We start from the raw sequence: 15,587 nt of genomic DNA on the forward strand, positions 1-15,587 counted from the left end.
CTGTCCCAGCTGCTGTGTATGTGCTCAGCTTGCCATGTGTGTTCTGTGCCCCTACAGGCCAAAAGCCTGGAGTGGAAGTGCAAGGAGAACCATGAGAAGGGGTTCGCCTTCCTGTTCGCCAATTTCAAAAAGTATTACCTGCCCCATATCTTCCCCAACTTCTCCAAGGAGACCAGTTTGTACAATCCTATTCTGGGTAAGAGTTAATGAAAATCCTTCATGACAAAGTAAACATCATTTTTTTTTTTTCTCATTGTTTTTGATGAGCTATTTTTGCTGTGACGAAGTTAGTTTTAATTCCTCAGGATGATAAGATGTCTAATTTGGATTTGTGTCCTGTTTTATAATAGAGGTTCCACCCATGAGACCAAAGCCTTACTACATAGTTGTTAAAAGAGACCCAGAGACCAATGAAGCCCTGTACTGCACTAAAGAGAACTTCCTCAATGCCAGAGTCATATTTATTCGCTGGCTGGTCTCCTTCTGGCTGGAGCCACGGTCAAACACAGGAACAAACATCCCTGGCATGGAAGGAGAAATCGTGCCAAAGAATATCCAGGTAGCAACACAGATCTTCACATGTGTGATGCAGTAATGGTTGCAAAGCACTATTAGGGTTGGTTTGACTTGGCTTTTAAAGTGATATTTCCCTCAGAAATGAATATTCTGTCATCAGTTACGCGCCTTTGTGTTCAAACCCATAAAATTTGGTTAAACTTCGAAACACAAATAAAGATATTTTTAATAAAAACAGAGAGGTTTATGCCCTTCCATTGAAAGTCCAGGTAACCAAAATTTTGAAGATCATAAAAAGGTCATAAAGGCGTCGTAAAATTAATCCATATGAATTGATTGGTTAACTCCAAGCCTTGTGAAAAGAGATATGATTGCTTTATGAACAGATTTAACGTAGGCTTTTATTTACATCTAGCCAATAATCAACACACACACATACATGCATACATAAATAGAGCACATCACATATAGTAAACATGGAAACTCAAACATGCAAACCAACAAGGTTCATTCTAGCATGTGACACACGCATGAAACAGCTTCCATTGTTTGACGAATGTGATGCTTGTGTTTTTATATGTGAATAAAAGCCTAAATTAAACCTGTTCATTATATAAAACGATCATGTCTTTTCACAAGACTTGGATTAAACCTTTTGATTCATGTGGATTAATTTTACAACACCTTTTATGACATTTTTTGATCTTAAAAGGTTTGATTACCTGGACTTTCAGTGGTGTTTTCAATGGGTGAACTAAAATGGGTTTGGATTAGTAACCAAAATGCTGCACATTTAACTCCAGGTTGCTCCTGAGGTTGTCTCAGCACCATTGAACAAGCAGTAAACGTGCATTTTTGCAATGCTGCTGCTGTTTCAGAGAGCAGCGGTGGGCCTGGCTGCCCGAGGGGAGGATGGCGGCCTGAGACCAGATGGCCTGGATGGGGGTGGGGTTGGCGAGCCGGAGCAGTCGCACTCAAACACCAGCACCCTGACAGAGAGAGAGCCCAGCTCCTCTAGCCTTTGCAGCATGGACGAAGAGCACCTCACCGACATCGAGGTGGTGCGCCGGGTCCTGTGTTCCTCTAGAACCAATGTCAACTTTATCACTGAGATCTTTCGACAGGTAATCCTCCCACGTAGAACAGAAGCGCTTCACGAAATCTAAATATCAATGACAGAGGAAGAAGTCTGGATCATTTTGAAGAAGTGGTTATGAGAGGTTGATTGTTCTTTTCGGGGACTTCTGTGTCCTAGTGATAGACAAGTTCACAAAGAGGAACATGAATGGGGATTTGTACACCCCATAGTTTGAGGATCTCAAAAACCCTGTTTAAAATGGTGCACTTAATGTTTACTTGTGGTCTTGGGGACTGGCAATGACTGTCAAGTTTGCACACATGAAGTGGAAAGATGGCCAGCTAATGAATCTCATATCTTTAGTCACTGATTCCTCTAATTATATACTATACACTGATTCTGTCTGTGATTATAAGTGAGTGTATTATATTCTGCAGGCGTTTCTATTGCCCATGTGTGAGTCTGCAGCCATGCGTAAGGTGGTGCGGGTGTATCAAGAGTGGATCTCTCTGCAGGATAAGCCTGTGTTTATGAGAGAGCCAGAGGAAGACCGATTCACAGGCCAGCTGGACTCTGCCCACGAGCAGAGAACTGATAAAGAGGATGAGGTAGGTGTCTCTGAACTGAAGTTTATATCAGAGGAATGCTAAGACGATTATCAGATGCTGAGTCAGCCTGCACAGCTTGGTCCCTAGTTTCTTTGTACCCAGATATATTATGTGGTGGTATTGGCTAATATCCACTTTTTTAATTATTGGCGTCAGTCTGGCAAGGTTGCTGCAAGGAGCTTATATCAGGGCTTATTTTTTCCAATTCATGTGTTTAATTTTTCTAATTTTTTTTTTTAAAGTATTAAATAGTCACACACTTTTCTATATATTATATTATATTATATTATATTATATTATATTATATTATATTATATTATATTATATTATATTATATTATATTATATTATAATGCCAATGGAGTTTTAGTTTAATATATATATATATATATATATATATATATATATATATATATATATGTATGTATGCATGTATATGTATGTATGTGTATATATATATATATATATATATATATATATGTATGTATGCATGTATATGTATGTATGTGTATATATATATATATATATATATATACACCCACATTATATTATATTAATAAATAAATATAATTATATCTGTTATTATATTTATATTTTTATATTTGTTAAATATATAAACAGGCAAAACAGCATACATTTTTTATATTGAACATCCAAATGGTTGTCAAGCATAACAAAAATATATAGCTATAGTACTGCTCTGTTATTGTTCACCAATCAATGGTTATCTTGTTTGTGCAGGATATTGGGCTCACAGTGTCTGTTCACAATCAAAACCCTAATTGGTGCAGGAGTTCTGGAAATAAATCCTCTGATTCTGAGGTTTTGGAGTACAACGTCCATGCTGGTGTCCAGGCCACACTACAGGTGAGCCCAGGTGTTGGTGTACAGGTAACTAGTGGTTCAAGATCCAGAGTTGTAACTGAAAGGCTGCGAGTTCAAACCTTGCAAAGATCACTTATGCAAAACAGGCGTTTGTCATCTAATCTCATTTCTCCCACAATCTCTTTCTCCTTGCAGGTTTTCATCACCAACTCCTCTAACGTCTTCCTTCTAGAGGCAGCCAATGAGCTGAAGTCACTTCTGGAGGAGCATGTTGACATGTGCAAGCGTGTGCTCAACATATACCGCAGTCTGGTTATGCATGAAACCATGAACCAGAAGACCTGGTATGTCCATTCACATTACACTTCATTACTCTGGTCTCATGTGTCTGCTTGAAAAAAAATCTGCTCAAGCTCTTGTCCAGCTCATCATGAGTGTGTTTGTGTCCATCACAGGGAACAGGTCTTGCTGGTATTGCTAAGGGTAACTGAGTGTGTGATGAAGAGGCCTCCATCCATAATGCCTCATGGGAAGAAGAGTAACACTTTATCAGGCCGTTTGGCAGGGGCCATTTTTCAGGTACCACCCACCAACATACCACAACAGTCACCTTTTTTTAGGCAAAAGCTGAGTCTTTGTGGTAAGCAGCCACAACTGTGAAAAAAAGCCATGTTTTTGTTGCATTGTGCTGGATGGCCCATAGGAAATTCTCATTGGTCCAAAATCACGCACCACATACTACACATCATAAATGTTCTGACTGGCTGTGGTTTTGTTGTTTTGCACAGTATTTCACTTTCAGTTGGACACAGCCAGTAGAAATCTTTGAAGAATTATTTGTTTGTCCGTGTTAAGGCCCGTTCACAGCAAGAACGATAAAGATATAGTGCTAAAAATCATTCTAAATATAAAAGAATAGGGAAGCCCACACCACAACTATAACTGCTCAGAAGAATGATATAGTTGGAATCACTTTCAGAACGATTTTATTTTTTTAAAACAATGACAGCCAATCAGAATCCATCCTGCTTTAATGAGCTTGAGCATTTAAACTCAAATGCGACAAAACTGCAGCACGTGCTTAGAATAAACAGAAAGATATCGTCCGCTGGTGTGGGCGCTAATATAGTTATCTTTATAATTATCATTTTTGATGTGAGCGTGTCTTTATTGTTAACTAAAACTATAAAAAAATTGTTTTTGAAATACAAATACTAAAATAAAATATAATATACGCTACCGTTCAAAAGTTTGGGGTCAGTAAGATTTTTTTATGTTTTTAAAAGAAGTATCTTCTGAAAACTGAAACTAAAACTGAAATAAATATAAATTAAAGCTGAATATTAAAAAATAATAAAAAATCAGCATATAACATAACATTTTCTAAAACTTCAAATTAAAATATTGAAATAACTGAAAAAGAACTGAAAAAGAAAAGCTAATTCAAAAAAATTATTTGGTATATAATATAATATATATAAATAATACTAAAATTATTATTTCTAGTTCATCTGTTAAAGGGTCTGATGTAGTCCATACTGTGTGGTCTGTCTTCCTGTTCAGACTCTGATTGTGGCCTGGATCAAAGGGAATCTGAACGTGTACATCTCTCGGGAGCTGTGGGACGACCTGCTGTCTGTACTCTCCTCTCTCACCTGCTGGGAGGAGCTGGTCACAGAGTGGTCCCTCACCATGGAGACACTTACCAAGGTTCTAGCACGCAACCTTTACAGCCTGGACCTGAACGAGCTGCCCCTGGACAAACTCAGTGAGCAGAAGCAGAAGAAACACAAAGGCAAAGGTGAGTTTAGATAAAAATTCTAAATCACATGAATACTTTTGTGCTTGCACATAGACTAAAGTAGTTGCATAACATCTCAAGCCTTTTAAACATACCAGCTTCACTATCATAAACGTATATAAATCATATATTTGTCCCATTACCTCTAGGTGGTGCCCACGAGGGCCAAAAAATCACCGTCGATCGGTCGTTCTCCAAAGGCTGGAGTCGAGACCCACCAGGCCAAGCTGTTGCCATGAGACAGCGCAGCGCTACCACTGCTGGCTCACCAGGCATCGAGAAGGCCAGAAGCATCGTCAGACAGAAGACTGTGGGTGAGTGTGTTTCAAACCCTTCCTGTCCTCTCTTCCTGTCAGATTAAATCTATGATGTTTCAAAGAAGAGAACAAGATTGTGTTAAATGATGTCCTTTCTTAAGGTGCGGTCACATTAGCGAAGTTTTGCGGGCAAAAAGGTCTGTTGTAAATGATGTAGAGATGTATGAAACGCAGCTCACACAGAAATCACTTTCTAACCAAGATGATTTCTGTTGGTCAACGTGGCAAATTTGCTTGACCGTCTTGAATTGTTGCGAATCTTTAACACGTCATGTTTCTCTTAATAAGTTCACAGTCTAGATTTTCCAGAGACTTGATGTTCATGTGTTCACCAGTCAGTGCTGATTTAAGATGCACTGATAGGCTCCTTTCTTTACCTCTTCTCTGTGATGCTCACTGCTTTCTGCCGTCACTTTCTCTTTTTCTCTCTCTCTCTCTCTCTCTCTCTCCACCTCTCCATCATGTCTTTCTCTTCCCTAACACCTTCCGTGTTTCTCCATCACTCCTTGTCTCTCTCTGCCCCATTTCCCTTCTCTCTCCGTGTTGTTGTCGTCATTCTTCTCTTTTTCTCTCTGGGTGTGTGTGTGTGTGGTCTGTAGCTCTGCGTAGTTGCTCTACGGGGGACAGTCTGCTGTCCTCAGCCTTTATCCGCAGTGCTAAAAGCGCACCTGTCCTGATCCACCCCGTACACCCTCTCCTGCCTGATTCTGTCCTCACTCCCCTAGCTGACGAGCTGTCAGGTAGAGCCCTCTACGCCCGTATCGGCACTCTCGCCTCTGACTGCGTCCCGGCCTATGGATGTGCATGTATACGTATGTGTGCACACTTCCTATAGTTAGCAGCACCATCCTGACACTTTTATTATTGTATGTGTTTAGTGGTTTTCATTTATTAAACCTGGATGTGTTTTTCATGTGTTTAATGTGGAAGATTCCCTTCTCATTCACCATTGCTTTAAAGCCTCGTGCACTTATGCAGTTGCTTTCTGATAGGATGAATCTCAAGACAAATGTCAGGAAAGGCTTTGGTCACATTTATTCCTAAAATAACAAGAATAAAAAGTAAATTATATTTAGCTTGAAGACAAGAACAAAGAAAAATAAACTATTTTTATCTTTTATTTATTTACTTTTCAAACTGGAAATGTAGGGAATTACAGAAGTGTAATTTTCAAGCTTAGAAAAATCATGGACATTAATAAAATCCTAAATATCATTGAAAAATGTTTATACCTTTTTTTTAATCAATATATATATATTATTTTTTTTGGGGGGTACTGTTTTTTGGCTATAAGTACACTTAGTCTCTATAAAATTATAGGAAACACTTTTTAATAAGATTAAATTTGTTAACACTAACAGTAGTTAATTCAGTAGTTATCATGAACTAACAATGAACTGTAATTTTTGAAGCATTTATTAATCTAGGTTAATGTTAACTAATAAATATAACATGGTTCATTTTTCATTTGTCCATTCATAGTACATTAATGTAAATGTATTAGTTACATTTATCAAGTTAATTTTAACTTAAATATATATATATGTATATATATTTTTTTTTAATGATTTTGGGGTGAAATATGACCTGGACATATTTCTTTGTATGCACTTCACCCAACAGTCCTGCATGTGTGTTTATCTTTACATTTTTCCTTGTGAATCTACAGTATTATCTTTCTTGCATTACATTTCACTCAATATAATCCCTCATCACACCCAGAACTTTTGAGAAAAATACCCTCTACAGGATTTACCCTTTGTCTGCATTTCTTCATCATCATGTTTATCCGAATTATTTAGGAGAATGCCCAAATGTAATAATTCATTTGTGTTTTAAAAAGTGATTAGCTTTCTTTTTGCTTGTGATCTGATATGCTTAGTTTAACCTTTGAGATTCAGTTGTAAATTTCATCTTGATTTCATTTTGTTTTACATATGCATGTATTTTTTTTTTTTTTTTTGCATGTAAAATGTGGCCACAGTGGATCTGTTAATATGATAATACTTTCTAGGTCCTTTTATCACCTTTAGGTATCTAATATTTGAAGACTTGTTGCTTAACTTGTTATATTATAATATTACTGACCATATTAATGCATAATCAAGCTTGCATCCTTAAACATGCTGATTTTTGCATATCTGTTCGTGTTCAGACCTGGAGGAACCTCCCATGGTCCAGCGCGGGCCGCGGATCCGCCACTGCTCTCAGAGCGAGGAGACCCCGTCGTCCGAGGTGTTTTCTGCCTCCGGTGAGCTGGAGCAGCCCCCTCTCCCCCGCAGCAGCAGCGCCTCTGACATCATGGAGCCCTTCATCGCAGAACGGGTCAAAGGTGCACTTCCTGTCTCTGACAGTCCCTCTCACTCCTCCCACTTTACCACCACCACTTCTGAGTCCCCCCACAGTTCCCAGACCCCACACCAGCTTACTGACCCACACCAACCCCCCGACAGCCAGGCATCCCTGGAGGTGGGCGAAAGCATCTATGACCATCTCTGCCAGATGTCAGGGCAGCAGCCCCCCTTTATCCCCGATTGGTCCTGTCCGGCCGCGGCCTCGACCAATCAAACCGAGGGCGAAGGGGAGGAGGACGTCTTCAGTGCTTTTAGGGAGTTTTGTAGTAAGGAGGACGTGAAAGTAGAAACAGGTGCAAATAACAAGCAGGTGCAGTTTGAGGGAAGTGGGGATTGGGCGCTAGAATGGGATAAACAAATGGAGCAAAGTGAGAAGAGTTTTTACGAGTGCTTAGGGGAGTGCGACTGGGATTTGAGTGATTTGAGTTTGAGTACGCAGCCAACAGAGGGCAGCAAAGTCACGCAGCTACACCGACAGAACGCCACAGACAGGGTTAGCGAGAGCGAGCTTAGTCCGCAGCCTTCCCAGTTTGAACCGAGGCCCAAGCTGTCCCATCTTGACCCCAAAAAATGCCATAGCGGTGGGGTCCATGTCAGCTTCCGCCCATCCACAGAGTCCGTGCAGTTTCACAACCCTCTGGACCCCAAAGAGGCACACTGGAAGACCCGACTTCGCCGTCTCGGCCACTTCAGCAGCCACTCGGTTGGGTCGAGCGGGGCAGCAGCAAAGGGCGTGGGGGAGGGGGTCACCAGTTGCGATGCGGTTGAGCGCGATAGAGGCTCCATCAGCGGGGCTAGACGTGGCCGACTCGGCCGTCCGACTCTCCGCCCTCGGGGATCCCGCTCTAGATCTCAGGAGTCAGGTTGCAGCCCCTCACGGCAGCAGCAGGTTCTGTTGGGCGGTGTGTATAAGTCTATGTTCCACGCTCTCTCCAAACCCAAGGCCCAGGCGGTGTCGCCCCAGCGTCAAGGCAAAGCGCCCGCTTCTGAGGCTCACCTGAAGGACCTGTACACTCAAGTAATGGGCTATTTTGGAAGAAAAACATCAGGTGAGGACTTGATCGGCTCGATGTCAACATGGAAGACATGAAAAAAGCGCCTGTGCATTTTCTCTTTTTTTCTATCTTTTCTTGTGACTGTTTGATTTTTGCTGAATGTGGATTGAATTGAAGCCTCTTTTTGTATTTTCTTTCAAAGTAGCTCAATTCCAAAAAAAAAAAAAAAAAGACTCCCAAAAGACCAACGGCCCCCCACCTGTGGGACGGCTTCCCCTCCTCCTCAAGCTTCTGGGACCTAATCTCTGCTGCCCCTCTTCCCTGGATGCTGCATGCGACCTCATGCCTACCTCCCCGCCCTCTGTCAATCTCTCACACACGTACACACGCACACATACTGACACATTCATAAAAACACAATGATCTTTAATATAACCTAATGTTATGTATTTTAATCTATATAGTTGTTAATAATGTCATTTTTAAAAGGAGTAGCGCACCCAAGAAATGATAATTCTGTCATCTTTTATATCCTTATTTTGTTTTCTGAGTGTTCTTTTCCATTATGGGCTTCAAAAATGACAAAAAAGCACCTTATAATCTAGTTTTTCTTAGCCATTGATTACTCATCTTGATTATTCTGGGGGATTTTGACAATAACTATGTTGGTACCCTGGCTGGTTTATGCCTGACGTGCTTTCATATTCTTTATTCTGTTCGGTGGTTTATTTGCAGCAGTGACATAAATGATCAGGGTGATTATTTGCTATTATGATTTCCAAGGGCATTTTTACTTTTATGAGGGGAGATTTTTCTGTATATTATTCTTACATGTGAGAACTTCAGTTCTAATAATAACTCCCTAATGAGCTGTTGTCAATCAAATATGAATATTGCAATGTGAAATAATTTAAAAAGCCTAAATGACACTTCAAATATGAACTAAGTGGTGGCATGAATACATTTACACATGCGCACGCATATATAATACACACACAGACATGTTTTTTTGGGACATGCTCGATCATTTCAGCTTGCATATATATATATATATATATATATATATATATTGCACACCCCTACTTATGATGCTTTTTTTTTTTTCATTTTTGAAACTCAACAGTTTCTCATTATGGAAAAAAGCACTCTGAACTCTATGCAGTACATCATCTTTTGAGTTATACAGGGTTTTGAACAACATAAGGATGTGTATATGATGACAGAATTTTCATTTAAGAGTGATCAAACCCTTTAACAGTATACAGTTGTACTTGCCATAGTTGCAGTGTTTTGTATGGCCAGTAGAGGGCAGCACTATCCCTCTCAAAGTAGGCTGTTTTTCAAGCTAAAGTCTATAGCTAGCTTGTGTTACTGTGTGTTAAAAGCTTGCCGGCTTGTCTGTAGTGAAGTAGCAGGCATCACCTCTTAGAACGCCTCCTGTGTACAGTTCAGCTGCGCAAGCTGATCGTTGATCAGGGCCTTCATGACTTAAACACAGCTTGTAGTGTACACTAACAAGACTTCTAGGATTATCCAATGCCCAAAGTCACCACCCCACCATACCAAGTGAGCTGTCGTGTTCGTATGATTTGTTTTTAACCAGTGGCTCCCTAACCCTTTGCTTTGGGATGAAGGCTGCCTCGTCTTGTTTTGGGTGGCTCCTCTAACATACTCACTGCTGTCTCACTTTAACCTCGGTCACCATAAAGGCTCACTAACTCCTAGGTTTGGACTCACAGGGTTTGCTCTGTCTCTCTCTCTGTCTGTCTGTCTCTGTTTGGAGACTGCATGAACTGTGAGTAACTGCATTGCTTCACTGGATGGAATCAGTTTTGTGGTTGGCTTCCATTTAAAGATTTTGTTTTCCATTTTTGTGCGCTGGTTTAGCGATTTATGAGTTTAATGTCAAAGGTTGTTTGGTTGTGTTTAAAGGACAATAGTGTCGAGTTTCGTCCACTCTCTTTGTCACCACAAATATTTTATGATCTTGTTGATTGATGCTTAATGCAGGTTCAAGCATCCTGTTACTGTGTTGGTGAAACAAGATGCGTTTTTAGCACAATATGAAAAACATTCACTTCCATTCAAAAGCTTGAGGTCAGTAAGATTTTATCAAAAGTGACAGTAAAGCCATTTATAGTGTTAAAAAATGCCTATTTCATGTAAATGCTGTTCTTTTGAATTTTCTGTTCATCAGAGAATCCGGAAAAAACATAAAGCAGCACAACTGTTTTCAACATTGATAATAATAAGAAATGTTTTTTTGAGCTGCAAATCAACATATTAGAATGATTTCTGAAGGATCATGTGACACTAAAGACTGGAGTAATGATGCTGAAAATTCAGTTTTGCTATCACTGGAATAAATAACTTTTTGAAATGCATTATTAAAATACTGTTATTTTTAAATTGTAATAATTCACAATATTACAGTTTTACTGTATTTTTGATCAAATAAATGCAGCAGTATTGGTGAGGAGAAGAGACTTCTTTAAATCTTACCAACTTCAAACTTTTGACATGCTTTCGTCCTAAAGTGATTTATAAGATACATTTTATTTATTGAGTGTTAACAGGTTGCTATTGTTAAAAAAAAGGTGAAATGTCAAACATGAGCAACAAAAAAATTTTAATGACACTGTTGTCCTTTAAGAAAATTGTGTTTATTTACTCACTGTCCCCAAACTTGTATAAACTAATTCATAATTATACTCAAGACATGTACTGTACCTGTAGACAGAGGCAGACACCACTACAAAGAGGAAGTCAGTCAGTCCATGCCACTCTACTAGGTCATCTGTGTTTGCACTCACACTTTTTGTGAGGTCTCTGTAAAAGTACTGATGGTGTCGTTTTGTGCCTGTTGTCTTAGTCAATAAAGATGAGCTGACGCCGAAGATGAGGCCCATGTCCAACGATGCTGGCAGCAGCAACCCTAATGACAGTGACCTCATGGACGAGTTCATCCAGGAGAGACTGAGGGCCAGAGGCACTTCTGTATGTCCATACACACATTCATTATACATAGTGTCTAAAACTACATTGAGTTAAGGGGTAGTTGATGCACGTGCTTCAAGCTTGAACTGCTCAGATGGTAGGAAAATTACAAAATTAACGCAGGTCTGAGGGCATGATTAATTATTTTGGTTGCATTATTTTCTATATAATAAATCATAGTAAATGATTGCATTTAATTGTCAGTCTTAATAATTATTATATACAAATGAGTAGGGTTGGGTATCGTTTGATAAGGTAAAAATAAGGTTAAAAAAAGATTTAAGATAGCAGCGACTGAATTTTATATCTGTCTTTTGTTGTTTAATTAACATTATTATAGAGATGGCAGCAGGAATTTTAGGCTGCTGTCACTTTAGGAGCTGCACGGTTCCAGTTTATTCGTTTTCTTTGTCAACGGTTTATGTTCACTTAAGACATAACTGTTTACGAGAATATTTTGACACATTTTTGTGTGTATTTGTCCGTTCAAGTGCAAAAACATGCAGAAGAGATCTCAGTTCAGTATCGCGCACTATTCAATATGAGAGGCTGCTTTCTGTGCACACGTTTTGGATCTGTGCGCAGCAAAGAAATCAGCGCACGGGTTTTCTTGTGCTTGAATGAAGTCATATCAAAATGGACACAGGAATCGATAAGAGCAACTGAAATTTTAACTTTATAATAAGTATCTGATTACTGAATTTGAATAGATTTTCGATTCCCAACCATACAAATGAGCAAATATGTCGTTTAAAATAGTTTGATACTACAACATGGCTTACCAAAAGTATCTCATGTCAGCTAAATTTCAACTATATAATCCAGTTTTTTATTCTGGTCTTGAGAAGTAATGTAGTTTGACACCGATATTCTGCTAATTATATGTACAAAAATGTAATATATTTATTATATAAATATAACTTATAAATTATTTAATATCATTTATTTGAATACATGTCAGAGGGCATGCTTAATTATTTTGGTTGCATTATTTTCTTTATAATTAATCTCACAAAATGATTGCATCAAATTGACAGCTCTGATAATTATTATAAACAAATAAAAATATGCTGTTTATAATAGTTTTTGGCACTAAAAACATTATCGAAAGTCAGCTAAATGCTGCTTAATCTCAACTACTATTACATTTTTTATTCTGTTCTTGAAATTGTAGTTTAAAACACGCATAGATTCTGCTAATTATTTATACTAGAATTTAAATATATGCTAAAAAAATTATAATTGAATAATTCATTTATTTCATTTATATACAATATTTTTCATATATATTATGATTTTCTTATGTTCTTTTTAGAGCATGACGAGGCGTGGCAGTAGCCCGGGAAGTCTGGAGATCCCCAAAGATCTACCAGAGCTCCTGAACCGCCAGAATGCCACGCGCCCTGCAGACGACCCCGGTGTGCCCTCTGAGTGGACCTCCCCAGCCAGCGCCAGTGGAAGTGACCTCATAAGCTCCGACAGCCAATCAGATTCCTTCAATGCTTTTCAATATGACAGCAAGTTTGAAAGTAAGTAGATCAGAGTGGTTTAGCTTGAGCTGAAAGTGTGCTTTGAGAGAGGTTGGATATATATGGATGTATTTGTGTGCAGATTTCAGCTTCCCCCCTGAGACGTCCGCTCTGGCCTCTGCGGATCAGGATAGTTTGGGTGGAGCAGGGCAGACCGCAGAGGAACAGGAGCTTTCCAGTCTCACAACAGTCCACATCGACTCCGAGACCAGCAGCCTCAGTCAGCATGGCCTGTCTGCTGACACGGTCACCATTACTGGTACACTTTCTCACACTCACGTGCAAAAGGGTGTCATGGGCTGGTAACTGAAAGGTTGTTGGTGTGAACTCCTGGCATCACTGTAAGCAACTATCTTATGTTGTAACAAAAGTCTTAATTATCATTTTAAGCAATACAGCCTAATTTGATTATTAAACTTCAAAAGGCTACAATTTAATTAAATAAATGTGATATTACTGCTATTTTGGTTACGCAATAAACTGTATCTGGGATTTAATTCAACGTAAACTCTTGGCTGTTCCGTCATAGGAAGGAAAGGCTAAGACATTTTATTAAACTTTCAGTATATAGATTTTACTAGTTTTGCCACAATAATATTTTACTGTGTTTCTTTAAACACATTTTTATCTTATCAGCAAAATCCAGTTGCGATTGACTAATTTGTATGTGTTTATATATTATCACATAAACCAATTTCAATGTATATTCAAAAAAACATGTCCTGAGTATTTTCAGCTGGAAGTTACTCTGTTTTGCAGTTTAATTTTTGCAGATGAGACACATGGTTTATTTTGAGATGTACGAGCATGTTCTGTATAGACATGGTATTCATTTTAGTTGTGCAGGACTTTTTTTTTCTTGAAAATGACATGTTTTGATTTCTTGGTCTGAATCCATATTTGATTTCTTTTCAAAATGGTATTATTTGACTCCAAACCAATCCAGTCACTTTTTTGCAAGTTTTTTGCTCTTTTGGTTTAAGTTTCAAATCTTAACACAAACTGACCGACATGTCAGTCGTGGTTGCGTTGCAAGTGAACAAAGAATGTGAGCTGCTCACCAAACGCAATTTCAGTGAGGACGAGCAGCAATGCGAAATGCATTATACTGTAATAGACAAATAATTTATCATCAATTGTGGTTCCCTCGGGCAATTAACCCAGATTACTTTCATTTTGATTGCATACCATACTTCACTTCACATAAATAGCATCTGAGCCTTTCTTTCAAGTGTGTTCTTTGGTAAACCCAAAACTATCCAAACTAGCCTAACCAACAAACATTCCTCCTGATAAGTATTCTGAAAGTTTCTTTGGGAAATAAACATCTGCTACATGATTCATTGCTACAAAACCCAGTCAAAAACAAACTCTGATATCAGTCACACTCTTTCCATATGCTGTTTTACTGTTAGTGACGTATTATAACACATTGCCATGTCATGTTTATAGATCTGACGCACTTGATATTTCCTCAGGTTCTGAGAGCGCATCTCCAATGCACTCTCTGGGAGGTTCCCGATCACAGACGCCGTCCCCCGCCACGCTGACCTCTGAACATGTCCAGCATAAAGACCTGCAGCTGGATGAAAAAATGCACCACTCTGTGCTGCAGACCCCTGATGACCTCGGTAATGTACATAGATAAGAGATCTTCCCTTCATCAGACATATTTGGCTGAGGATGTGCAAGCTAGGACACTATTTGTTGCATCTTTGACATCTTTTTAATGACCCATGCTTGATTGCACTGTTAAGAAACCAGCGAGTTTCCGACCGAGGACTGTAGCGTGATGGCTGGCGGCACTCTGACCGGATGGCACGCTGATGTCGCCACTGTGATGTGGAGGAGAATGCTAGGCATTCTGGGAGATGTCAACACCATCAAGGACCCTGAGATCCACGCGCAGGTCTTTGACTACCTCTGCGAACTCTGGCAGAACCTGGCCAAGGTGAACACGCACACGAACAAACACACACTCGTGCGGAGTCCTTCAGAGTGCTCTGAGAGGATGATTTACTGTGCAGTTACTAATCAAATTCCAGATGAAAACCATCCTTGTGTCTGTGCTTTTTCTGTCTCTGTAGATCAGAGACAATCTCGGAATCTCCCTTGACAATCAGTCGTCTCCACCCCCGCCAGATCTGATTCCACCCCTGCGGATTCTGACTCCCTGGCTTTTCAAAGTGAGTTTATCAATATTTTATCTTTTCAAGTTATTCTACTTTACTTTTTTTCTGAAAAGAAAAGATACCATTGACAATTACGTATATTTTTTATTAGACTGTCTTGCTTGTAAAAACCTTGACCAAATTTTATATCCATCTATCTATCCATCGATCGTTCGTTCGTTCGTTCGTTCTATCATTGGTCTATCTATCTATCGTTCGTTCGTTCGTTCGTTCTATATATCTATCATTTGTTTTATCATTCGTTCTATCATTGCTCTATCTATCTGTCCGTCCGTCCGTCCGTCCGTCCTCGATCATTCTATCATTCTCTCATTCCATTGTTCTAGGTATCTATCATTCATTCGGTCTTTCTATCTATTGTTCGTTTGTTTGTTCT

The 15,587-nt window shown here is 39.2% G+C and overlaps 1 protein-coding gene across 6 annotated transcripts in view; it reads left to right on the forward strand.

The window, feature by feature from the left end:
- ralgapa1 (Ral GTPase activating protein catalytic subunit alpha 1) overlaps nucleotides 1-15,587 on the forward strand; it is a 71,046-nt gene that overhangs the window by 12,733 nt on the left and 42,726 nt on the right. For 4 of the 6 annotated variants that reach the window (XM_084097806.1, XM_084097805.1, XM_084097807.1 and 1 more), the window contains exons 8-23: nucleotides 58-196; nucleotides 351-559; nucleotides 1,395-1,640; nucleotides 2,032-2,202; nucleotides 2,943-3,068; nucleotides 3,222-3,370; nucleotides 3,482-3,605; nucleotides 4,590-4,827; nucleotides 4,977-5,141; nucleotides 7,300-8,547; nucleotides 11,366-11,490; nucleotides 12,806-13,019; nucleotides 13,102-13,278; nucleotides 14,498-14,650; nucleotides 14,777-14,970; nucleotides 15,107-15,205. In XM_084097806.1, the coding sequence (XP_083953932.1) occupies nucleotides 58-196; nucleotides 351-559; nucleotides 1,395-1,640; nucleotides 2,032-2,202; nucleotides 2,943-3,068; nucleotides 3,222-3,370; nucleotides 3,482-3,605; nucleotides 4,590-4,827; nucleotides 4,977-5,141; nucleotides 7,300-8,547; nucleotides 11,366-11,490; nucleotides 12,806-13,019; nucleotides 13,102-13,278; nucleotides 14,498-14,650; nucleotides 14,777-14,970; nucleotides 15,107-15,205 (3,777 nt within the window). The remainder of the gene's footprint in view (nucleotides 1-57; nucleotides 197-350; nucleotides 560-1,394; nucleotides 1,641-2,031; nucleotides 2,203-2,942; nucleotides 3,069-3,221; nucleotides 3,371-3,481; nucleotides 3,606-4,589; nucleotides 4,828-4,976; nucleotides 5,142-7,299; nucleotides 8,548-11,365; nucleotides 11,491-12,805; nucleotides 13,020-13,101; nucleotides 13,279-14,497; nucleotides 14,651-14,776; nucleotides 14,971-15,106; nucleotides 15,206-15,587) is intronic. The other 2 variants (XM_084097809.1, XM_084097808.1) reach the window with 1 other exon arrangement.

Source organism: Abramis brama, assembly GCF_963993115.1.
Source record: "Abramis brama genome assembly, chromosome: 21".
NCBI classification, from domain to species: domain Eukaryota; kingdom Metazoa; phylum Chordata; class Actinopteri; order Cypriniformes; family Leuciscidae; genus Abramis; species Abramis brama.